We start from the raw sequence: 25,310 nt of genomic DNA on the forward strand, positions 1-25,310 counted from the left end.
CTATCTTCAAACGTGTTCGCCTTTTAAACCTTAAGGGTGTTATAATGTGAAAGTGGATTCCACTATTCGATTAGAATAGCCCAAGAATTGTCGGTGGGTAGTGTTGGTTAGCTGCCCATTATCTATCTGTGTTATTCCTGAGGTAACAGCCATCACAAGTAGTCATGTATGTGTATTATCATTTGATCTTTTCTGTTCTGATTTACGAAATTGTTGTGTAGACTACTTTATAGACAGTGTATTGTTTTACAGCTCATTAGTAGCTGGAGAATAGCTATAAAAAGAAACACGAAATATACGTATATATTTTGCTTGGCGAAATATTTCTTTACACATTATTACGTTTTAACTGTTATTGACTACAGATGGCGGTATATGAATGTGATAGCTATTTTACGGAATTGTAATTGTTACATTAATCTGAAATATTTCTCGTTTTCTCACTTTGGCTTTAACTTAAAACTTTCTACGTTTTTATAATTGTTTTTTCAACTTTTCGTAGTGTTCTTATAAATAATGATATCATATTCGTGTATTAAACTTAACTGGAGTGTATAAAGTAAGTGTATTTTGCAACGAATACTTGTTACATTACAAAATGTAAGTACAGATAGTCCATTGTGTACATTTGCGCTTAACAACAAACGAACATAATATTAAAAAACAAGCTCTCAGGAATAACATAATTAGAGTTTGTGTTAAAAACCAACGTATTTAATATCCTTTCTTTGGCATTTGTTTCTAAATGTGAAATTCATATTTACCGTAATATATTTGGAAAACAAAGCGGTTATGCTTACTAATGGATTGTATAAAAACAACGTGTTTCTTTCTGTTTTTCATTGTTTTCTGAAGCCTTCACGGTTTGTCATCGGGTAGTATATAAAGTGGGTCAGCAGGGAAGTTTGAATTATCATTCAGAACACGTGATTTATGCAACCTTTAAAATGAAGGATGTAAATCGAGTAATCATACCAGATTGTGGCTCTTTCCAAACTTTTATTTGTGGAGAATTTGTCCAAAAACTTGTTTACTACATGTGTTCTCTAGACTACTGGAGTGTTGAATTAGATAACTTAATTTGCATAGATTAATGCAAGGGAGGCTAAAAAGGAACGTTGTGATATGCTATCGTAATTATATATTCGGATGCCACATTCGAACTCCAATATTGTGAAAGGTGAACTTAAAGTTTAATGTGTAGTAAATAAACATCAATCTCTTTATTTATTTATTTTTTGCGGGGAGGGAGGGTAGTGAGACTGTTACTATAGCTTATGTTGCAGTAAAAGGTAGAATAGGCATTATAATACGTAGAATAATATCTTCAGATTTAGTAATTCAGTGTTAAGTCTTTCTTGTTTAAGTAAGTTATAAAATAGTCCTTAAACAAAACTTATCCTGCTCATCAGTAGCATATCATGATAGCATGATTTGATTGGTTATAATGTTTGTTTGTTTGTTTTTGAACTTCGCACAAAGCTACTCGAGGGTTATCTGTGCTAGCCGTCCCTAATTTAGCAGTGTAAGACTAGAGGGAAGGCAGCTAGTCATCACCACCCACCGCCAACTCTTGGGCTACTCTTTTACCAACGAATAGTGGGGTTGACCGTCACATTATAACGCACCCACGGCTGAAAGGGCGAGCATGTTTGGTGCGACGGGGATGCGAACTCGCGACCCTCAGGTTACGAATCGCACGCTTTAACACGCTTGGCCATGCCGGCCTCGGTTATAATCTATAAATACATAGATGTATGTACACTACCTGGACTGTTATTTATTGGTAAATTAGTACATTTTCTTTCCAACGAACCCTCTTAAGAAAAGGATAAATTATTCTCATGCTGAACTCGCTTTCAAATAGTCCCAGCAGAAGAGTGTTTTTAAATTACGCTTGGATGTCATTTCATCGCGGGTTTTATCCCCAGCTGACATTCATTTTACAGCTGGGTAGGCTAAGTGATTTGGGTAAAGTGTCTTGTGAAAGAACTCAACGACATAGCGCCGAAGAACTATAAACCCACAAACCTTTTACTTCGGGTCCAAAGCACAAATCTCTAGGCTACGACGTTCTTTATGAAGAGCATTCATAACTATAAAGTTTAAATATTTAAATACTGATGTGCATTGAATATATATACATATATATATGTATGTATATATATGTATGTATATATATGTAAAAAAATAATATTAATACTTAAGTAAAAAACAAAAACTGAAAGGCAGGACAACGTTAAAAACATCAAATCTACTCCTTTGATTAATGTTAGGTTGTTATAACCAAATACAAGCCTAAATGAAAATAGAAACTAAAAAAATGTTGCCCCAATTGAAAGGATCCTTAGAGTACAAGCTATAATATGGGATATAAAATATACCCCAGGTTTTGGAGGTGACTAACCCTAGGTTTTGGAGGTGACTATTGAAGTAGGGCCCACATTGCGGTGGGGATATTAGCCGTCTATTATTCCGTCTATTAGCCTTAAGCTCCGTTCGCCAGTCTGGCATAAAGGAATACAATGAAGGAATAGCAATAGAAGTTAAAGTAATAATAATATATATTAGAAATTAGGAGAGTGAGATGCGGGTGCTTAATCCCATAACGTCCTACATCTATGTCACCCTTCACTGCCTGCAGACAGCTGTGGGAAGGTAACCTGCTGTCCAAAGTAAAGAAGATTGTTTGTTTTTGGAATTTCGCACAAAGCTACTCGAGGGTTATCTGTACTAGCCGTTCCTACTTTAGCAGTGTAAGACTAGAGAGAAGGAAGCTAGTCATCACCACCCACCGCCAACTCTTGGGCTACTCTTTTACCAACGAATAGTGGGATTGACCGTCACATATACGCCCCCACGGCTGGGAGGGTGAGCGTGTTTAGCGCGACGCGGGCGCGAATCCGCGACTCTCGGATTACGAGTCGCACGCCTTATGCTTTTGGCCATGCCAGGCCCCAAGTAAAGAAGAAGAAAATTCAATAAAAAATGCATACAACGTAAAAATTGGGGATAAATAAATTAGATAAACTTGTTTCTTGAAGTTAGCATTCCCATTATGGTGGTAAGGCATTAATTAGTGGACGAATTATACTAGTATGAAGGATCCCAATTAGTTCTCTAAACTGAGTAGTATAACTCCGAATTCTATTTTTGTTTTGGCTTGACTGACACACACCATATATACTATTTTACGTCAGTAATACTTGTTTACACTTATGATTATTGTACTTAATCGCTTATTTATTAAGGACATCTCAAAGGATGATTGTTCTACACTTTATAATTTTTTTTCCTAACTCTTTCAAATGTTTTTGACTTAACAAACTCGTCTAACACTATCATATAATTGTTTCGCGAGCAGCAAATGACCTGGTTTAGCTTGAAGCTAAGTTTCCATGTTCCAAATATTGTGGAACGCCACCAGTCGAGTTTTTCTGGAAACAGAACCGGCTATTTCTCAGCAGAGAGAAACGCGGAACGACATATCAAGATACGAATATAAAACTCGTTTATTCACTCGAGGCTAGGCAGCCATCCAAGGAGGACGTGGGCTTAGATACCTCCCAACTTGTGCCACTTCCAGCACCAACTTTTGTGTAAAACCTCTACTGAGAATTGAGTGACAATAAATGTAATTTCGCAATATTGTACGACACGACTTAAGTATGGCGAACGCACAACAAAAGACGGCCTCTTCGAATGGACAGTCGAGTCAGACACAAGTACCTGCTGAAACATCGTCGGTAGGTTTAATCAAGATGATCCTTGAACTGCGTGATTACACGTCACAGAAAATAGAATATTCTAAGTTACTCCAAATACATAAGATTTGGTCTCCTAGGTGCTTGGTTTTATTATAAAACTTGATTTTGTGTGTGTGTATGTATTGTATGTGTATATAGTGCATCTTAGAGCACAGTTTACAACAATGCAAAGGGAAACTACACATAACACATTGTTGCACAGTAGCTTATAATAGAAGAAAATGTTTTGTTTTTAAAAGTTTAAACGTAAAACAAAACGTTCATTGTAAGATTATAATTGTGTCATATAGTTCATAAATTGAGATTATTTCTTAACCCTCGAACTGTCGACTTATTTGTACTACCATTAAGGATCACATATTGTATTGTTTCGAGTAATTTTATGTTTTTACCTATTACAACACTCAGTATAAAACCTGTCATTTCTATGTAAACTACAGGAGAGAGGGTTAACAATAATTAGTAGGTTTAATTGTAGCATTGACAGTTTTGTATACGTTTTTTTTCTTTTTTTTTTGTATAACTGGTTTGTCGTTAAGAGCCCAGTTACCAACAAAGTCATGTATCCACAAACAAAATGTAATATAAGTAGCTTTGAATAAAAGCCAAACGAGCCTGGATCCTAGTGCTAATTGTTAGGTTAATGTACTAAGGAATCACTATGACATAAAGTTATAAACGGATATGGGAACTATTGCTTTAATATTGTTTGAAGCCTTTTCCTTCTTATGGTAACAACTGTTGTAGCGTTAACAATAAAAGATAAATTGGAACTTGATTTCTGCATCGCACAAAGATATAACAGAGGCGTTATATGCCTGCTTAATTGTATTTACGGTTGAATGCTTTAACATAATGTTAATACAACACTTGTTAGATCAACATGTTTGATATAGAAATAGGCGAACTCCAGCATTCTATTAGCATTACTTCCACTTGGTTACATCATTGTTGTGTTTATTTAGAAAAGCTGTATAGTGGCGCTTTCTTAATGTAAAGCTGTACAATTTGCGTTGATATCAGTCTAAAGTTTGCAGCAGAAAAGTCACTGAGCGTCTGCACTCTTTATAGAAGAATCCAGAATTGATGTCCGCCAATTATCTATGAATTCTTGTCTGAAGAGAACTAAACGATATCCTCGAAATGATTGGCTATGGAAATGGAACCAGTTGTGACCTACTGCGAGTGCAATTTTTTAATAAGTCCTAATGCCATGGAAGATATCTAGGACACTTTCTTGTAATCCATGTATGCCAATACCCTATTTTACCACATGAACTCGGAGGGTTTAGCACTTCATTAACTGAAGAATAGGATTATATTCCTATTAAAGTTGTGGGCCCGGCATGGCCAGGTGGGTTAAGGCGTTCGACTCGTAATCTGAGGGTCGCGGGTTCGAATCCCGGTCGCACCAAACATGCTCGCCCTTTCAGCCGAGGAGGCGTTATAATGTGACGGTCAATCCCACTATTCGTTGGTAAAAGAGTAGCCCAAGAGTTGGCGGTGATGACTAGCTGCATTCCCTCTAGTCTTACACTGCTAAATTAAGGACGGCTAACACAGATAGCCCTCGAGTAGCTTTGTGCGAAAATTCCAAAACAAACAAACGTTGTGTGCCAACCGATCATGAACAGCCAGGCTGTTGCAGAGATTGTATCGATGCTGTTGCTTATATACCCATTATTACTATTTCTTTTTGGCAAACTGTGGTTTTTCAAACAGCAGCGTCGCTCATAACTTTAAATTGTAAGATGCTCGTATTCAACTTGTATCTAGCATTGTATTGTTAATGAAACTTATTAATTAACTGTATTCATCGAATAAATGGTGCTACTAAAATATACCTTAGTTTCAGGCGTGTTATTCATTTGAATGAAATCGTGCTCTGTAATTTTTAGAAGTTGTATGTTGGTTTATATACTAGTTGGTTTTACGCTTTGTCAAAATTTGATATGATAGTACGTGGTAAGTGTTGTAAATCATCACCAAACATTGGTATCCTTCTTGATGGTGGGTAAGATGAAGAATTTATATTAGTGTAAAGTTTGATGGATAACAAAAATTCTTTAGCCTGTAAATACATGTATATCATACTCGTTTTATTTTTGGGTAGCACGTGGGTTACCTAAGTACTTATAGGATTATTCAGTTAAGCAACATTATATATTAGGCCCAACATGGCTAGGTGGTTAGGGCGTTAGACTTGTAATCTGAAGGTCGCAAGTTTGAATGCCCGTCACAACAAACATGCTGCCTTTTCAGCCGTTGAGGCGTTATAATGTTACGACCAATCCCACTATTCGTTAGTAAAAGAGTAGCCCAAGAGTTGGCGGTGGGTGGTGATGAGTAGCTGCCTTCCCTCTAGTCTTGCACTGTTAAATTAGGGACGGCTTACGCATATGACCCTCGTGTAGCTTCGCGCGAAATTCAAAAACAAACAAACATCTGTTTGGGTATTGTCAGGTTTTTCTTTCTGTGATAATGTAGCGTAAAAGTTGCTGGTGTCCTTATTTTTCCGTAGTTGTATATTTATCTTCACGAAGTTTTAGTTAATATTAAATACATTGTTACGTTCATGTGTTCTTCTCTTCAGAGGGTCTGCATTCTCCAGCCATCTGCGTCTTATTGTTTAAACGCAGATGTTAGGAGCTTGTAATTGTTTCAGTGATGTCGAGAAACCCACTTGTTGAGAAATTTATATGCAAAAAACGGCTCGTTTGGGTTGAGAAAATATTTTACATAGAAGAGCGAACAACGTTTCGACCTTCTTCGGTCATCGTCAGGTTCACAAAGAAAGAGGAAACTGATCGGAAGCTGACCACATGTTTGAAAAAATCACGAAACCATATACTGCTGCATACCATATATTCCTGACATCAGCAAACAAATAACCAACATTTGGCAAAACCTAACAACAAAATATGACATTCCAGTTAATACCAAATTATTCAAAAACCAGGCACAAAACTGAGGTCTATACTATGTAAAAACTACACTGACAAACACCACACCAACATTATTTATAAAATACAATGTGATAACTACCACGACTTCTATATTGGAGAAACAAGTAGAAAAATGGAAACCAGATTCAAAGAACATAAAAAAGTCACCTTCACACGTTTTCGAACACTGCAAGTCAAATAAACACAACATAACCATAGAAAACACTCAAATACTAAATAAAGAAACAAACATAAACAAACGCAAAATTAAAGAAGCCTTACTTATACGACAACTTAAACCCAAAATAAACCAATATAAAGGAACGCCTTTATACCTATATTAATATAATAAAATAAATAAAATTATATATTCAAACATCTAACACCGCCCTCTACATTCCGACACTCAGTTACACAATCCCTTTCAAACATGTGGTCAGCTTCCGATCAGTTACCTCTTTCTTTGTGAACCTGACGATGACTGAAGAAGGTCAAAACGTTGTTCGCTTTTCTATGTAAAATATTTTCTCAACCCAAACGAGCTGTTTTTGCATATAAATTTGTAATTGTTTCATTGTACTGAAACAAAACAATAGTTTTCTTCTATTTTATTCATTGTGATATTAGTATAAATCTGTCTATAAGCAATGTAAACCGTTTTAATAGAAAAAAATTCCGGATTAATGATGTTAAGACGAAAGTTGGCTGCAAAAAAAAACAAAACGTTTGGGGTTCAGTTTTTAGTGTGAAAGGAACTGAAACAACCCGCATTCAAGAAATATTGGTATTTGTATGAAAGTGGGGCAGATGGTGAAAGTGTGATGCGTTTATCACGCATGTACGCTTTTTAAAACAAAATAATTTATTTAAAATGACAGGAAAAAATGTTGCTGGAGCTGTTTTACTTCAGGCAGATATTTCTGTTTACACACGCTTATCGCTGTTAAATCATAAGAACAAATTTACTTGTTGTTTCATGCGTAAACTAGTGTTTATATTATAAGTAGTGTAAGCCACTTTTTCTTTAATTTTTATGAAATACCTAGAAAAAGATTACATCAAATGAGGTTTCTTTTATGAGAAAATACATGTGTGTGTATACGTGTAAATCATTAGGAAATAAGATACTCTAATGTGTACAGAAACTTGAACTAGGAAGTACATTTGAACCAGTTCTTCAAGTATGTTCTCATAAAATCTAAGTCGAAAGTGGTGAAGAGAAGTTTATTGAGTAAGAAATGTTCATCATTCGAACATTTGTAATGCCCCCCGCTAGTACAGCGGTATGTCTCCGGATTTACAACGCTAAAATCAGGGGTTCGATTCCCCTCGGTGGGCTGAGCAGATAGCCTTTGTGGCTTTGCTAAAAAAAAAACACACAAAACACACACGAACATTTGTAAATGTGACAAACACATTATACCTTAAAGACACCAAATCATTGAATTTGGTTTGAGTTATAAAAATTGAAACACGATCCTATTACAACCGTGAATATCGTACAGAAATGTAGAAAGCGTGAACATTGTGTGAAATCTGATGTTCAGATGCTGTTTCAGCGAAAGCTTTCAAAACTCGAATATAATAAACTATTTACGTTTGAATTGCTAAATTGTATTCAAATGATGTTTTGAATAGGCGAAACTACAAATCATAGCAGAGATTACGGCCAGTTAAAGAACACACACACGATTTTACTTCATAGTTTCTGGGTAGGTACTTAGGGAGCCTCAAACGTAATCTGAGAGTCGCGGGTTCGAATTTCACCAAACATGCTCGCCCTTTCAGTTGTGAGGGTGCTACAATGTCACGGTCTATTCCACTATTCGCTGGTAAATGAGTAGCCTTAAATTTGGCGGTGATGACTAGCTGCCTTCCCTCTAGTCTTACACTGCTAAATTAGGGACGGCTAGTGCAGATAGCCCTCGTGTATTTTTGCGCGAAATTCCAAACAAACCAATCCAATCAGATCTTTTTAAACTGGAATAACATCATTCGAATAACATGAAGTATATATTTTAAAAAAAGCGTTGCGCTACTGGTGCAATTGTGAACTATATGAGCTATATTTCATATGAAAAATTCGATATAGGAAAACATTTGTAAATAGTTATAAAAAAATAAAAAATAAAATATATAAAAAAATAAAATATCATTATAAAAATGTCAAAGAGGATGGCATCCGTCATATTAGAGATTTCCTGCCCACGAAGTTATAAAGATATGGTATTGAAAATGGCAGAAGCGTTGAAATTTGACATGCTAGGAATGTTGATGTATTTCGTAAAATTGTAAAACTGCTTTACTTCTGTACGAAACCTGTAAATTCATTGCTTAGCAAATGTACGTGAAATAAAACCGTAATAGTATTCTCCGTTGAATGTAAAGAAATGAATAAAATTATTCAATTTTGGAGACGTTTATGAAGAGGTTCTGTGGTATTCTAGTGTGACAACTGTGAATTCCACTGCTTTGCGTCTCCATTGGTCCATTATCAAGTTTTCCATGAGTGATTCTTCTTTGTAGGAATTATTGTGTAAGATAGGATTATTCAGTGCTATTGATGGACATACGAGGAATGCATTTTTACTATTTCTTCCTTGCGTCTGGATAGCTGAATTAGATGTTTATCTTTTCCAATCCAAAAATGTTCTTGTACGGTGAACAAAACTCTAAGAAGTTACTATTAGTAATATTTGTTGTTTGTTTCTTGTAGAATGTCGAAATGAAAAATGTTTCATCATTTTAACTCGTGTTAACTACCACGACTACATGTGTGATTTCATTGTTTATCATAAAGCACTAATTACCAAGGAATGTTTAGTCTTGTTCGCACATTTGTCGGAGATAGAGTTGTCTGCACGAGTTATGACTTGCGTATCTACTTTCAGTGACCTATAATTGCACTAGCTAGAAATGATCATAGTTGCATATAACTAACAGTTACGTAGTGCTGTGTAAGATGTCACTGTTGCTAGTTTTAATGTCTCTTTTCATCGTAATTACATATCACTGTAACAGTTATGTAGTGCTGTGTAAGATGCCAATGCTGCTAGTGTTAGTGTATCTGTCATCATAGTTACGTATGTATAACTGTAACAGTTATATAGTGCTGTATAACATGTCACTACTGCTAGTGTTAGCGTGTCTTTCATCGTAGTTACATGCAGCTGTAACAGAGTTTGCTCATTTCCGTACCAGTAATTAGCAGATGTGTTAATCATGAATGTACGTAACTAAAGCACTTATCAGGTGTTGCACACAATTGTGCATTGATCCACTTTTTCAGTCACTCGTTGCGCTAGTGATCACTTGTCTGACTCATGGGCATGCGTACTTACAGCAGCTGTCTAGAAATGATATCTACCGAAGTTTTTGCTCTTCCTAATTGTAGTAAACTGAGAAAATGAAATCGCTTTTATGGAAGCACCTACCAAGTTCCTACTTGTATGAAACCTCCTATTTTCGTAATACAAAAGAACGAATTGTCTGCAAGCGACACTAGGGTGTTTAAATCTTTGTTTTTAATCTCGTAGAACGTAAAATTATGCGAGTAAAATTATTGTAAAATTATTACAGAAATAGTTAATTTTCGGCTCGGTCTAACTATTTTCTCACATCTAGTTTATACATAACAGATACAGTTACCAGCTCTTAATATAATTTTAGTCACGTGTTGTCATAACGGTTACCAGTTACTTGTCTCGTTCAACCGCAAATAACCACCGCCGTTATGAATTGTATACTTTAAGTCACTCGTACCTTTACAAAAATATTACTTGTTTAGATAGTTAAGTCACCTTCGGCCCGGCATGACCAAGCGCGTAAGGCGTGCGACTCGTAATCCGCGTTGTGCTAAACATGCTCGCCCTCCCAGCCGTGGGGGCGTTATAATGTGACGGTCAATCCCACTATTCGGTGGTAAAAGAGTAGTCCAAGAGTTGGCGGTGGGTGGTGATGACTCTCTGCCTTCCCTCTAGTCTTACACTGCTAAATTAGGGACGGCTAGCACAGATAACCCTCGAGTAGCTTTGTGCGAAATTCAAAAACAAACAACAAACAAACATTAAGTCACCTATAGTTACATCGGTTTCAAATAATCTGAAAGTGAGGAGACTAGCTTTGTTTGTTTTGGTAATGCAAGATACAAATTTAGAATAGGTTTGTGCTAAACTTAGTAGTAGCAGTAAATATATATTTAATATGCATTAACTCTCAAATTAATGGCTTATTTTTGTACCGGTCTGACCGAATATTGTGTAGTTTGTATCTGTCAGAATACTCAGTTTAAAGATTTGGCAAAAACAATTAAATAAATTCATCCATATTCCATGTAAAATACTAGCGATGCTTAGTTGGATTGATTGAAGTATCGATGGTATTTTTTACACCTTTTATATTACTCGTATGTTGTTTAGACCCGTAGTCCAACAAAATAATGGACTCATAGGGAGTTTAGGACATAAATAACGTATAATCTGTTTGAAGCTGATGGCATCCATATGTCAGTTATTTGTGAATAATTAATTAGTCTTACCTGTACTTGTGGTTATTACTCTATTTAATGTTTAGAATCCGTAGTCTAAGTTAGTTTTTGCTTAAGTATTATATAACTACAGTAGTTACGATATACCTGATTAGTGTCAGTCGTGCTCAACTGGATTAGGTATAAAGTTTCTATATATCTCCACTTCAGTGCCAAAAAATAACCTCGATATAAGGTAGTGTTATACACGTAGGCGTAAAGTGTCTACAGAGGAAGGGCTTAGGTACGCTTCAACCAAGAACAAAAACCGTTATAACTGCTTGTAAAATATATGTGCAGTAACAAACAATGGTTAATTTTTTTGGGTTTAGGTTCGCTCTGTGAAGATCACTGAAACAGCTTGTGAGGTATATATACTGTAATAAACAATGACAAATTTTACTGGGCTAAATGTGCTTAACCAAGAACGAAGAAATGTCTATAACGTTTTGTGAAATATGTGTAGCAACAAACAAGGATAATACGGAAATACGCGTACCTCGCAGGTGTTGACTTGTTTACTTGCTTGGATGAGGACACCAAAACAAGAGGAATGCTATATTGATTACAGACCCTGTACACTTGTATCCTGGTTTGTTCCTCTCGCGTAGTTTGTGTGGCTGCATTACTGAACAACAACCAGTTTGTCAGGCCCAGCATGGCCAGGTGGTAAGGGCGCTGGACTCGTAATCTAAGGGTCGCGGGTTCGAATAATCCTTGTCGCACCAAACATGTTCGCCCTTTGAGCCGTGGGGGCGTTATAATGTGACGGTCAGTCTCATTATTCATTGGTAAAAAGAGTAGTCCAAGAGTTGGTGGTGGGTGGTCTTACACTGCTAAAGTAGGGACGGCTAGCGGAGATAGTTCTCGTGTTGCTTTGCGCGAAATGTGTGTGTGTGTGTGTGTTTTCTTATGGTAAAGCCACATCGGGCTGTCTGCTGAGTCAACCGGCGCGAAATTCAAAACAAACAAACAAAACCAGTTTGTCATTGTTCCAGTTCTAGAGTTTACGTTGCAGGTATATTGGTGCATTGCGTGATCGATACGTTAATTTCCGAGAATGTTTGACTAGGATTGATAGTTAGGCTTGATAACGTATTGATAAATCGGTCGCTTCTTAATTAAATATTTCTGTTTTCAACGCTTCTGCATTAGTTGCATGAAATTCTTAACCAATTTCCGTGTTCTTCATCTTAACCTGTTCACCCCCCCCCCTAATCTTACTCTAATCGTAACAGTTAGGTTGGAAGAGTAATCTGCGACAGATACAGATGTAATATTTGGTGTTTGGGTTCTTTTTAAACGTTGTTTCGGGAAGGATTATTGATTATTAAATAGCAGATTCGCGTGACATGCTAGTATAGGTTGGAGCAGCACAACACCGAGTTTGGTTGATCTTTTAACTTATTGTTATCAGGCTGTTGATGTTGGCCCAAAGTTCCCTTTCTTGTTTTAAATTTAAGGTCGAAGAGTTTTGTACCTGAGTAGCAGACGTGTTTGACAGCTAAATAAGCATGACAGTAAATAAATAAATAAAAGGAATGTCACTGGTTGCAGTATCTGTTACACTACTCTTGTAACAATAGACATACTGACGTACTAATATTCAACGAATTATTCAACGACGACCCTATTTCACGAATTATGTGTTTTTCATATGGTTTTGATACTGATTGTAAATTGTTACAAGGACTGGAAGTACTGTCCGTTTCAGAAGATGGGATCGTATGATATTGGAGTATAGATCATATCTTGTGTTAATGTTTATCCTGAATTCAATATTAGGTGATTCCGGAACAGTAGACAAACATTAGTAGATGTTTATATTTATATTTTTTTCGTTTCCGTAATATATTATATTCCGTAAGACCAGGCCTAGTAGCAGCACTATTTTTTTCCTTTCCTGAAAGTGAGAGTATACAAAAACGGAAGTTTGGAGCCACTGTTGTAGACATTAAACTGAGACAGATCATGTATAGTTCATATTGTTCGGTCAGTCTGAGATATTTTACACGCGTGTACAGTGGTGTCTACTGATGCTTGTTTTGTTTGGCTCGTAAAAATGTAACAATGGTTACTTCATATTCAGAAATGGCTCAAGTAACAAACCAGACTTTTTAGAAGAAAGAGTCTGCTAAGTGAAAACACGCGCAACATAAAAAAAATCAGAGAGATTACATACGTTTGTATTGGATAATGTCAACTTTCTTTATTCTAAAACTCAGAGAATCCTTCTCAGATCCAGAATGATTAACGATCCGGATAATTTTTGTAGTATGATGAGGAGTCTCAACCTTAATTGGTACAAATTCCATAACGCTTTAGAGTCATTAATTCCAAACCGTGAAAATGTCGCTTGTTTTGTTTAAAAAGAAGAGACATATCTATACTAATTTCACATCTTTGTAAAATGTTCGTGTACGTCGCTGTATTAGTTTCCAAGATATGCACGAGGATGGTAAAAATAAGAGAATGTTAGTCGCATGTGAGTCAAAAGAGAAAGAACTTGATGTAATTCAAATAATAAAACTGTAGAAAACGTACAATTTACTTTTCACAATTCACTCACAACCTTCAATCATTTGTTACGTTAGCTGATTTTATTCTGGAATAGGGTTATTCTTTTTCTTAATTAGTGTTGACTTTGCTATCAGTTCAGGTCCTTATATTGAATATATATGGTTCTTCATATAAGATTCGTTTATTGTGTTAGCTATAGCATACACAGTGAATCGGAGATTTTTCAGAATGTTGGTACTGTGATAGGAGCAGATTCGTATCATATGGTTAAAATTATTGACGAACATACTCCAAATCGATAAGCGATTTGTGTATATTGTAAATTTAACTCTTTGTCACTACGAACGATTCAAGATATTTCAATTCTAAAGTTGGAGGTTTCTCAGAATCAGTCTGACGCTCAAGAGACTAATAAATGTGGTTCGTCATACTTAGGTTTTGCAATATTGAAATGTGTGTCTGATCAGTTATTGCTGGTTTGAACAGCGTAATCCAATATTTGGATTGGATTCTGAGAATTCTCGAACGCCATGATTAACTTACTATCATTTGCTAATAAAACATTTTCTTAACAACTCGTATCAACATAAACGTACCTTTGGTCAGTCAGTGGCTATTATTTTTAATGATATGAAACTCTTAAAAGAGATTACTTTAAGCTAAGTAGCAGTTGCGGATTATATTAGGTTAAAACTTAATATCCAAGATCAACTAGCTATAACTATTTTGTAAAACAATTCTGCTCAGGAAAGAACACATTTCACTTGTAAAAATGCTGGACCTGTTGAAGGAATTACTAATATTTGTCAGCTACTTTTTATTAAAGGCTGGTCAGCTTCTAATTAAAAATATGTCTTTTGCTGATGTGATAAGTGTTTCTACAGTAGAATGAGACAGAATCAAAGTAGGAAATATTTTGTGAAAGAGAGAATTATTGCAATATTCCCCATTTAAGTGGAACTAGTACCCTAACAGAAAGGCTCTAATAACAGCCAAGTTAAAGTTAACCAAAGCAAAGATGCATCGACGGTTGTTACTTATAGTACTAATTAGTGTTAGCCTTATGCTCACATTTCATTGGACTGGTCTCCTGGTCCATTTCTGTAGCCCTCTCGTGTGTCTAATATCGGAGAACTTACATCTACTTAACAATCCAGGACTCGAATCTGCAAGTTAATATAATATTTGGCATGTCAGAAGTTTGGCAAAGAATGTAAGATTAAGCGTCACGACCAATCATATCATTTCCTGACCCTTTGCAGGAAAGTGTCGAATCGAAAGAGGGTGGCTTGAATCATTAATCATGGTGAGTGCTCTCACAATATTGTATGAATACGTTTGTACAACCACTGTTAAATGTGCAGTTCACATAGTTTCTTGTTTTCCACTGGCTCGGCGGCAAGTCTTCAGGCTTATGACACTAAAAATTGAGTTTCGATATTTGTGGTGTACAGAGTATAGATAGTGATTTGTTTTGCTTTGCTCCTAACAACAACCAAACCTAACACAGTTTGTGCAACAATGTGCAAAGAACTACTTTATTGCCAAGAAAATATTGAGAAGGGGACAGAGATGCTTGGCCAATTTAATTATTGGAGCACGAGCGCCCCTATTTTGACGTCTGTGGTCACGCAGTCTTATAAGTCGATAGTGGTGTTTTAAAATATATGTATAACACGCTAATAAAACCAATACATATATAGAATATTGCTCATTACGTAACGTTAGCGTGCTGCTCAGCATATTACTATACGTGGAGCTTAGGACTTAGAAACGATCAAGACAGTCCAGATTGTTAGCCTGAAACCGACCTTGAATGAAGAGAACTGAGGTTTCACTCTGTTCCTTCATTTATAATTTATTTCCTTTTATTATCGATTTAGTTTGCGTCCTTTAATCGTTACCCACATAGTCAAATACTTTGATTTGTTTCTTCGGAGATTATATAATTTGTACTGTTTCTTTTTCTTCAGCGAAATAAATTGCGTCGCCAGACGTCTGACACAGAAGTGCAGATTAAAATTATTGGTTCCTACCTGTCGATCTACCAAGGTTTATAGAAAATAATTCTGGGAAAATTACAACTAGATCGTGTTTATTTTTGTGTGTGCTGATGTTTAAGTTTACTGAAACCTACACATATGTATGTCTAAATACAATGAAGTTAATTATACACCAAATTCAGTGATAACACTGCAGTTCAAATTCTATCAATCATTTTTATCTCTACTTTGAGAGGCCACAAAGCTGTGTGTCTGTGGACTTTACAAGGCTAGAAACCGTGTTTCGATACCTCTGGTGGGCAGAGCACAAATAGCCCATTGTGTAGCTTTTTTTCTTCTTCTCAACTTTAAACAAATAAACTATCTAGAGAGGAATCGCTAATAATTTTTACGAAAGTATATCAAATAAACGAACAATTCAGCTTTCTTACAATACAATTTAATAAATTTAAGTTTTACTTACCTCTAATAAACCATAACACAGTGGTTTCCAAACACCTTTTTACTGACGACACCCTAACCCCCTTTTGTTTGCACAAAACTTCTAATGCCATATGCAGTATTTTTATTTGTAGTTTGCTTTTCTCTATAATTCTTCGTTTAATGAAACTTGCTGCACACCTACCAACTTGCCGTGGCACACAGTTTGGAAACCACTGATATAATAATACTTAGAGTATTTGGTTAAAGGGGCATACCATCACAATTAATTGTCCATTATTATTCAATGGAATAACTTGTTACTTCTTCATTTATTGATTTTTTTTTACTCACCAATATAATTTTTCAATAAATTTCAGTGTTAGTTTTATTACAAATCGTTATGTTTTTTCTATAATAAACGTCTGAATGATTGTTCGTACATCACACTCACTTAAACTCAGCAAAAAACAAAAATTCTGCGGAAGTGGTATAAGAGAGGAATCACTTTGTTTCATGTCGCTAAAACACTCGTTTGTAGTTTGGGATCAAATTTCAAAAATGATAAATTTTTATCGAAATCGGGTCCACGCCACATTACTAAATTATTAACTCAGTGTCAGGCTGTTTGATAAAACAAAGTAAAAACGTTGAAGTTGCACTTTTAGCGACTTGACCTTCTTTAGTGTCGAGGTCAAACTTTAGATAACTTATGTATTACTTATGGTGAATGCAAATATTCCATTTCAAAACACAAAGTCACATTTAGTATTCACCACCAGGAAAAAATACAGCACACAATGGGAGAGTTTTAGCACATATAAATACATTAATAAATACACAAGGGGATATGTTAAAAAGTCCGATATTCAACTTGCAGGTCATTTTTTTTTATCATGTTTGTCTGGGATCATCACATCTAAGAGATATGAATTACTGGTTTGTTTTTTTATCCCAGTTTTATCTTATACGTTTCTTGAATAAGATTTGAGGACATCGCATATGCTCGTTCCATCCCTGGTCAATTTCAAAGCTCAGCAGTTTCTGCTCTCGTAAAGATGCGTAAGGTTTCGCCTCTGTTCTCGAGCAAATGCTTAATATTTAAGTGAAAAATCCATGAAAGTGAATGGCTTCTGCTGGTTAACCAATATCGTATTAAACCCGATTTTCGGTAGACCGGATTCAGCCAAAAAATTAACTTGCAAGTATGCATCATTAGATGAACAATACTATGCTACTTACAATACTATCACGTCGTCTTTTATGGGGAAATCCTGATATGAAATCCGTTACACAGTACGCTCACTGTTCACGTGTTGTTTGAAGTTTGTCATGACAGAAATATGTTCAAATGAAGCTTCTAAAACCATAGGAAGGCAACTGAGTCCGGTATGGCAAATACCAATAACAACGATTCTGCTTCGTTCAGAGGACGCTGTGCTACTAAGTTGTCTTGATTGACAAAGGGCTCACTCTCGTGAAGTATATAAGGGACAATCAATCTCCTTGTTTCCGAAAGTTCATAATTATTTTTCATGAGGCATGAAAAATTTAAATTCAAAATAACTGGCAAGTTTAATCGAATGGGCACATAAGATGAGTTCTTGCTATCACTTTTAAAACTATACTTCTTATGTGATTGCTGGTCAACTGTAAATAAACAATTGTTATTTAGATGCAGTCTCTCTATTTATCTGCGACAGATTTACACACACACATTTTTCTTTTTTTTAAAAAAAAGAAACCATTTCACATTACAGTAAACCTTTAGGTTATTTAGAAACCAGAAAAAAGCCTATAGTTGACGATAAGATTGAAGTTAGCTTCGTGGTGACGTGCCAAAACGGCTTCTTCGTGTACTTTGAATGGGTAGAGACTTCTTCGACACGCTACTTACCTGTTCTAATGTGTTTTGTGGTTCTTTTTGTTTGAAGTTAAGCACTATGCTACACAATGGGCTATGTGTGCTCTGCCTACCACGGATATCGAAACTGAGATTCTAACGTTGTAAATCTGCCACTGGGAGAGGGGGGCATTCCAATAACTTTTGACTCTTAAGTGTCAACTCTTTTTCTTATGTTTCGTTTCTTTCATTTCTTACTTTGGCAGTGTTCGTTTGTGTTATCCTCTCCAAGGCGAAAAAAAAATATTTTTTTTGAAGCTTCGTAAATTATCTCGTTCGTATAAATGCACAAGTTGTATACAATGAAAGCAGAACGAAAACAAATATAAACGTAGAAGTCACGTGCGAATGAATTATTCAGTACACACTTAAGATAGAAATGGACCCTATAAATTCATTAAAATTGCGAATGGCAGTGTCTTATTCAAATATTATTATTGTAGTTAGACTGGATAAGAAAAATATAATACTTTTCCCGGTATTATTAAGAACAACTTAAAACTGTAAAGAAGGCATTGCTTTCCAGAAAAGTACATTGTTGTATGGTATGTGGTATTCATCAAGTACATTGTTGTATGGTGTGTGGTATTCATTAAGTACATTGTTGTATGGTGTGTGATATTCATCAAGTACATTGTTGTATGGTGTGTGATATTCATCAAGTACATTGTTGTATGGTGTGTGATATTCATCAAGTACATTGTTGTATGGTGTGTGGTATTCATTAAGTACATTGTTGTATGGTGTGTGGTATTCATTAAGTACATTGTTGTATGGTGTGTGATATTCATCAAGTACATTGTTGTATGGTGTGTGGTATTCATCAAGTACATTGTTGTATGGTTTGTGGTATTCATCAAGTACATTGTTGTATGGTGTGTGGTATTCATCAAGTACATTGTTGTATGGTGTATGGTATTCATTCGCAGTGCTTACACGACGTTTCCAGTGATGATCAAAATACAAGTCCAAAACTTTAAAAAAAAAACACGCCAACTTTAACGTTAGACATTTAACACCGGTTTTTTAAAGTATCCCCTACTTTCTTAATTTGTGAATGATTAATCTTCTGCTGAGCTTGTTAAATATCATACAAGCTGCGAAGTTAACTGAATGTACAAATTAATCCATTTTAGTCTATTTGTTCAGTCGTATTTTTCGTGGGTCATGCAACAGCGGTTGGCAGCTACTGTTTTTTCACGTGACGGACGTATTCCATTTTAGTGATAGTCGCGTTTGAAAAAATCCGACGTAACCACCTCTGGAAATGTAACCACTCACGTAGCTCACTAGAATCTTGGCTTCGATACCCGTGGTGGGCGGAGCACAGATAACCACTTGCATAGCTGTATGTTTACCTACAATCATACTTACCCACTTAGCTCATCACGTGATCAGTTTATTATTTACATGTAGATACAAAGTGATTCGTGAATGTGTTGTGAGGGGCCCTAATAGAATTTTAGTCAAGGAAGACGTTAGAAATGTACTTTTTATGATCTTTTGCAAGCCGTTCAGATATATATTTTCACATTAATATTCTTATTGATATGTTTTATTTAAGTATGAGTGTGTGTAATAATTTCTTGTAATTTAACCTATGTGACAAGAAACCTACTCAGAGTTAATCATATACATATTTCCACGTAATTTAACCTATGTAACAAAAAACCTGCTCAGATTTAATCATATACATATTTTCACGTAATTTAACCTATGTAACAAGAAACCTACTCAGATTTAATCATATACATATTTCCACGTAATTTAACCTATGTAACAAGAAACCTGCTCAGATTTAATCATATACATATTTCCACGTAATTTAACCTATGTAACAAGAAACCTACTCAGATTTAATCATATACATATTTCCACGTAATTTAACCTATGTAACAAGAAACCTACTCAGATTTAATCATATACATATTTCCACGTAATTTAACCTATGTAACAAGAAACCTACTCAGATTTAATCATATACATATTTCCACCGGATTAAGTTGATGTAGCAATGCAATTACAATGCCTTACAAGGCTTAAGAGATGTGAGTATGCCTGAGGTAATCGAAAAACAATAATAATAATAAAAACTGTAAAAATATCTAGCTTTTTTTCCCTTGTAAAACAACGATGGATTTTATATAATAGTGAGATAATAGTGGATAGAATAAGAATACAATGCTTGGTTTACTTACTCAACGTAGAATTACCTTTTAAAAATGTATCTTATGTGGTAATTATAATTATGTTGTGATTGCGCGTTTCAAGTTTATATATATAATATATTTGGGTTCAATATTGTTGCTGTTGTTCAGTATTTGTACAGTTGCTGTTGTTGATATAACAAGTTAGGTAAAATAAATGCACAAAAAAGACTGGCTTGTCTAGCGTTTGTAGCAGATGTTCACATTCTATTACTAAAAACACATAATTACAACTTAAATATGTCGTGCGTGCGTTCATTGTCACCAAAACCTCAGCATATGTTATTTACCCGTCTTCTGAAAACTGGGACATACTTCTTCTGAAAACTGGGACAGTATCCCCACTTTACTCACACTTTTTGTTTTTCCTTATATTTTCTAAAAAATCTAAGTGTTCGAATAGCTTGACTTATTCTGTTTAAAGGTACGAGGTTTTATCATTAATAGAATCCTTAGTCTTTCTTTTAACATTGTTGCATATGACACAGTTATTTTAGTGAGATAACATTGAAAGTTATTTATCAGTTCGGTATAATTTAGGTAAGTGTAGGCTGCGTTTTATGTTACAATTCACTGGAAATGCGTTTTCATTTTGTTTTTTTTTTTCTGATTGAAATTTATTTATATCTTCCTATTTACCCACTGACTTGAGGTTTTAAAACGAAACCAAGCCGTTGTTGAAACGTTGAATAGGTCGTGTGTGTGTTTTTCTTATAGCAAAGCCACATCGGGCTATCTGCTCAGCCCACCGAGGGGAATCGAACCCCTGATTTATCATTGCAAATCCGTAAACTTACCGCTGTACTAGCGGGGGGCAAGAGTAGGTCGTTCCTTTGAACTTTTTTTGAGATTAATGGAAAATATGTAAACGTGGTTGTGTATAAACCAAATTCCCGATGCTTTAAATCACAGTCTTTCCAGTAATTACTGCGCATTTTTCTCTTTCATTTTTTTGTAATATTGAAAAAATGAATTATGATTTGAAGTTATAAATTGCTGTTTTTATTAGTATTTTTTATTTGAAGTTACACGATGTACCGAATCCCGATTTTTAGCGTAAACGCTTTTAAGCTTACCGCTGAATCCTTGAGACGTATTTATTGCCATTAGTCTAGAGTGATTTGACATGTAAATCATCAACACTACAACTCTGCGCAATTCGTAAAACTAAATATAATATAAAATATGTATACAGGGCGGGACAGAAGTCTAAATAATTCTTGATGACGAGAAACCCACTTGAAACAACTATGTATCTAAGAACGGCTAGTATGGCTAACCTGAGGATGACCTGAGAAGGTCGAAACGTTGTTCTTTGCTTATCAATACAAGTTTTAATACCCATACCAGCCGTTCTGAGATAAAGAAGTCTATACAAGACGTGCTAGGGGATATTGTGGTTAGTACGATTGCTATACGTTCACGCTAAAGAAAGTAATACGAAAACAGGCGAAAACAATTTTTTATAGTAATGTATGTACGTACGTATATTTGTGTGTACTACTTCCGCAGTCACCTCTGAAACTTAGCCTGTTCCCTGGGGATCCTTTTAACTTACGCGGTGTCTTCGGTTTCGTTTTGCGGAAGGACCCGTTTTGTTCATTAAAATGACTTTCATCTTGGGTTTGGATTTACTGTTTGTAATGCAGTCCTTCCTGCTGATGTTATTTTTTGCTTGGCCGTTTAAAAGAATTCAGTCAGTTTCTAACAATTCCTTTGTATTCTTAGAACAGCTATTTATAGAATCTCAAAACCGTTTAGCCACTGCACAAATATATCTGCCATAAAAGTGCGTAACAGAAACGATTTTCGTTTTCCAGGCATTTGAATAAATTATAGTGACGTTTTGGGCAGTGATGTGCCTTTTTAAAAAATTCTGATTGGTTGCCTTGTCTTTTAATTTCGATGATTGCATGTTGCGCCAGGTTTAGCTTATATCCTGGGTTGTTTATGGCGTTGTACCTGCAAATATCAGTATACCTTTGTGTACACAATATTCGAAACTAACGACGTAATTAGCATGTTGTGATCACATAGTAACGTATATATACGTTCGCATAACAGAATTAAGCCATTTGTGTGTGTAAATAGAATTTTGCATTTTAAGTCTGAACTTCTACAGGTGTTTATGTCAAGAACTATCAGATCCAAGCATACACGTCCCTAACACAGAACTGCATGCGCTAAATAGAAGAGAAGTAATCAGTCAGTAACACTAACCGCCTCGCGGCTTTTCCACCGAAAACTGGGTTTCACTATACTTTTATAATATGCTCACAGCTCAAGGTGTAGAATGCCGCTGAATACACATCGTGACTCGAACCTTGAATATTAGATGTATAGTTTGTTCAGCTACCATTAAGTCACGCCAGGTCCGGCATTGTTTCAATCAACCCCCTCCTATAGCCTTTATAATTAATTAACTGTATAAACGTTTAAGAGCGGTATACAACAGTTTGATGTTTCAATGTCTTATCAGAGAAGTGAAAACTGAGACCGGACATTCCACGATTCTGCTCACCTTGCGAACATTTGTAACTATCCAGTGTAGTTACTTGCAACATAAATAATATACCTGGTACCTAAGGTGGCTATAACATCTCTGTCGAGAAATAGTTGTTGTGACAGCATTCCGTATGATATTATAAAAAACAATTTGCAATATTCCTTTAAATTATTGATAGAAATATCAGGTTCTAAGTATCCAGTTATAAATAGTTACTGTTTAAAACTACGCTATTGAACGATAGCATTATCGAATAAATATAACTTTTGAATTTTGTAAACATACAATGGGCACCAGTTACACTCTCTAAAAGTGATGTTTTGGTAAACGTCGTTATAATTTTCCATCACTAACCGTTCCAGAGCTATACTGAAATCAACTGTGCGCATGAGTAGGAATCAAATCGGAATACAAGAACGGCAGTGGAATCATTTTTTTTTTTATATATTTCGCTTGGTGGTTAAGACGCTTGACTTGTAACCTGAGGGTCGTGGGATTGGGGTCGAAACGCAACACCAGACTACGCGCCTTATCAGCTTTGGGAACATTAATAATGTGATGGTCAACCCTGCCATTCATTATTGAAGAGAGGGTCATGAGATTTAAGTCGTAACCCATCAGTGAACATACTCGTCTCATCGGCTTTGGGAAGATTATAATGTTCGGCCAATCCCACTATTCGTTAGTGAAGAAAGGATCTTGAGAATGGAATTGAACCTCAATACCGAAGGCACTAGCTTTATAGTGTGTGATCGTCATGATGTGAGGGCCAATCCCAATGCTGTCCTATCTGCAGTCTGTCCTTCCAACATTAGGGACAGCTAGTATAAATATCCTTTCGAGTAGCTTTGCGCGGAAATCAACAAAACATACATTTCTGCTGTTAAGAAAAATGTTTATTTTGTTGTAGTACTTTAGAGGATTGGAGATTTTAAAAATATAGAAAAATGCATCAATTTAAATCTGCATGTTCTGTCATAAACCGCAAGTTCTCTTGACCAGATCACTTTAAACTATTACAAATATTGAAGACTTTTAATTGTTAAACACTGAGTTATGTTTTCATCTCTCCTATCCTTGAGTTTCGAACACACATCAGCCCGGCATGGCCAGGTGGTTAAGGCACTCGACTCGTAATCTGAGGGTCGCGGGTCCGAATCGTCGTCGCACCAAACATGCTCGCCCTTTCAGCCGTGGGGGCGTTATAATGTGATAGTCACTCTCACCATTCATTGGTAAAAGAGTATCACAAGAGTTGGCGGTGGGTGGTGATGACTATCTGCCATCCCTCAAGTCTTATACTGCTAAATTAGGGACGGCTAACGCATGTAACTCTCTTGTAGCTTTGCGCGAAATTCAAAACAAACCAAACCGAATACACAGACAGAACTTAACTGAGGATTAATTTCTTGATTTGTACAAACTTATCACATTATGGTAGAGTACTGTTATATGTTGTTATATTTCTTTATAAACGAGCCGTATGCATTATAAAGGGGAGAGTTTTGTGTGTTAGCATATGTATTTATGATGTTATGCTTAATTCCAGGCCCTAAACCGGTTGCATCTTTTGCCTACCGTATTTCATATTAGCACCTCAGCACTTTCATTAGGGATACGTAATTCGCTTATTTGTCACTATTTTATTTCTTGTTTGAAGACTAATGCATTCGTTATTGTATTCGAACTCACTTATTGCTGGTGGACTTAAATAAACCTACAATTAATCGGTTTAAGATAACTTTTTGTATCTACACGAGCGGGAACTCGGTGACAATTTAAAATATCTGTAATCTCACATGTATATGGTCTCAGTTTAGCTAAAACGACTATAGTGTGAAGGATGGACAAGTAATCCAAAGTGGCCCACGTGGGTAAGGGCTCGCAGCTTGTCCAAAATAACTGGACATCCACATGTACAGAAATCCACAATTTATTTAAAACGACACCACACCCACAAGTAGATGGGCAGTTTATTTGAATGACACTATACATATAAATACGTCTGTGTCAACATGTAGATGGACACAGTTAATTAAAATTACTGTACCCTCGCATCCATTTGTATGTAGTTTCCAAACTACTTTCAGATCAAGTAGTTTGGCCTGAACAAAGAAATAAGAAATTTGTTTACTGTATCTCCTTTTAGAGAACTTCAGTGGAAATAGCATGGTAAAACAGCCTAGGTTTTTACTGTTTCTTTGTATAGTACTTGTTGTTTTGCCTCCAACTCGCTAATTTCGTGTGTGTGTGAGCCCACCGAGGGGAATCAAACCCCTGATTTTAGCGTTGTAAATCCGTAGACCGCTAGTTTCGTACAAATGTGCAAAACCTGTTATACTCGCATCATTTCTACAATTATCCCCACGCACACTTCGAGCACGAAAACGCACACAATATTATAACTGTAGCTCCAACTACTACGAATACTACCACAGTACGTTCTATCATTGTCTATTCCAACTGTTGCCCGTTTTCATTAGTATTCACATATTGCCAAGATGTTTTATGTAC

General features: G+C 35.7%; 1 protein-coding gene across 5 annotated transcripts in view; it reads left to right on the forward strand.

The window, feature by feature from the left end:
* LOC143256027 (A-type potassium channel modulatory protein DPP6-like) overlaps window positions 1-25,310 on the forward strand; it is a 367,278-nt gene that overhangs the window by 251,585 nt on the left and 90,383 nt on the right. Inside the window, exon 1 of one of the 5 annotated variants that reach the window (XM_076512602.1) lies at window positions 3,471-3,746. The exons of the other annotated variants lie outside the window; for them this stretch is intronic. Coding sequence (XP_076368717.1) covers window positions 3,669-3,746 — 78 coding nt within the window. The 5' untranslated portion in view covers window positions 3,471-3,668. Of the gene's footprint in view, window positions 1-3,470; window positions 3,747-25,310 lie in introns of those variants that run through there. 5 annotated transcript variants of the gene reach the window in all.

The sequence above is a fragment of the Tachypleus tridentatus genome, chromosome 7 (assembly GCF_004210375.1).
Source record: "Tachypleus tridentatus isolate NWPU-2018 chromosome 7, ASM421037v1, whole genome shotgun sequence".
In the NCBI taxonomy this organism is placed as follows: Eukaryota; Metazoa; Arthropoda; class Merostomata; order Xiphosura; family Limulidae; genus Tachypleus; species Tachypleus tridentatus.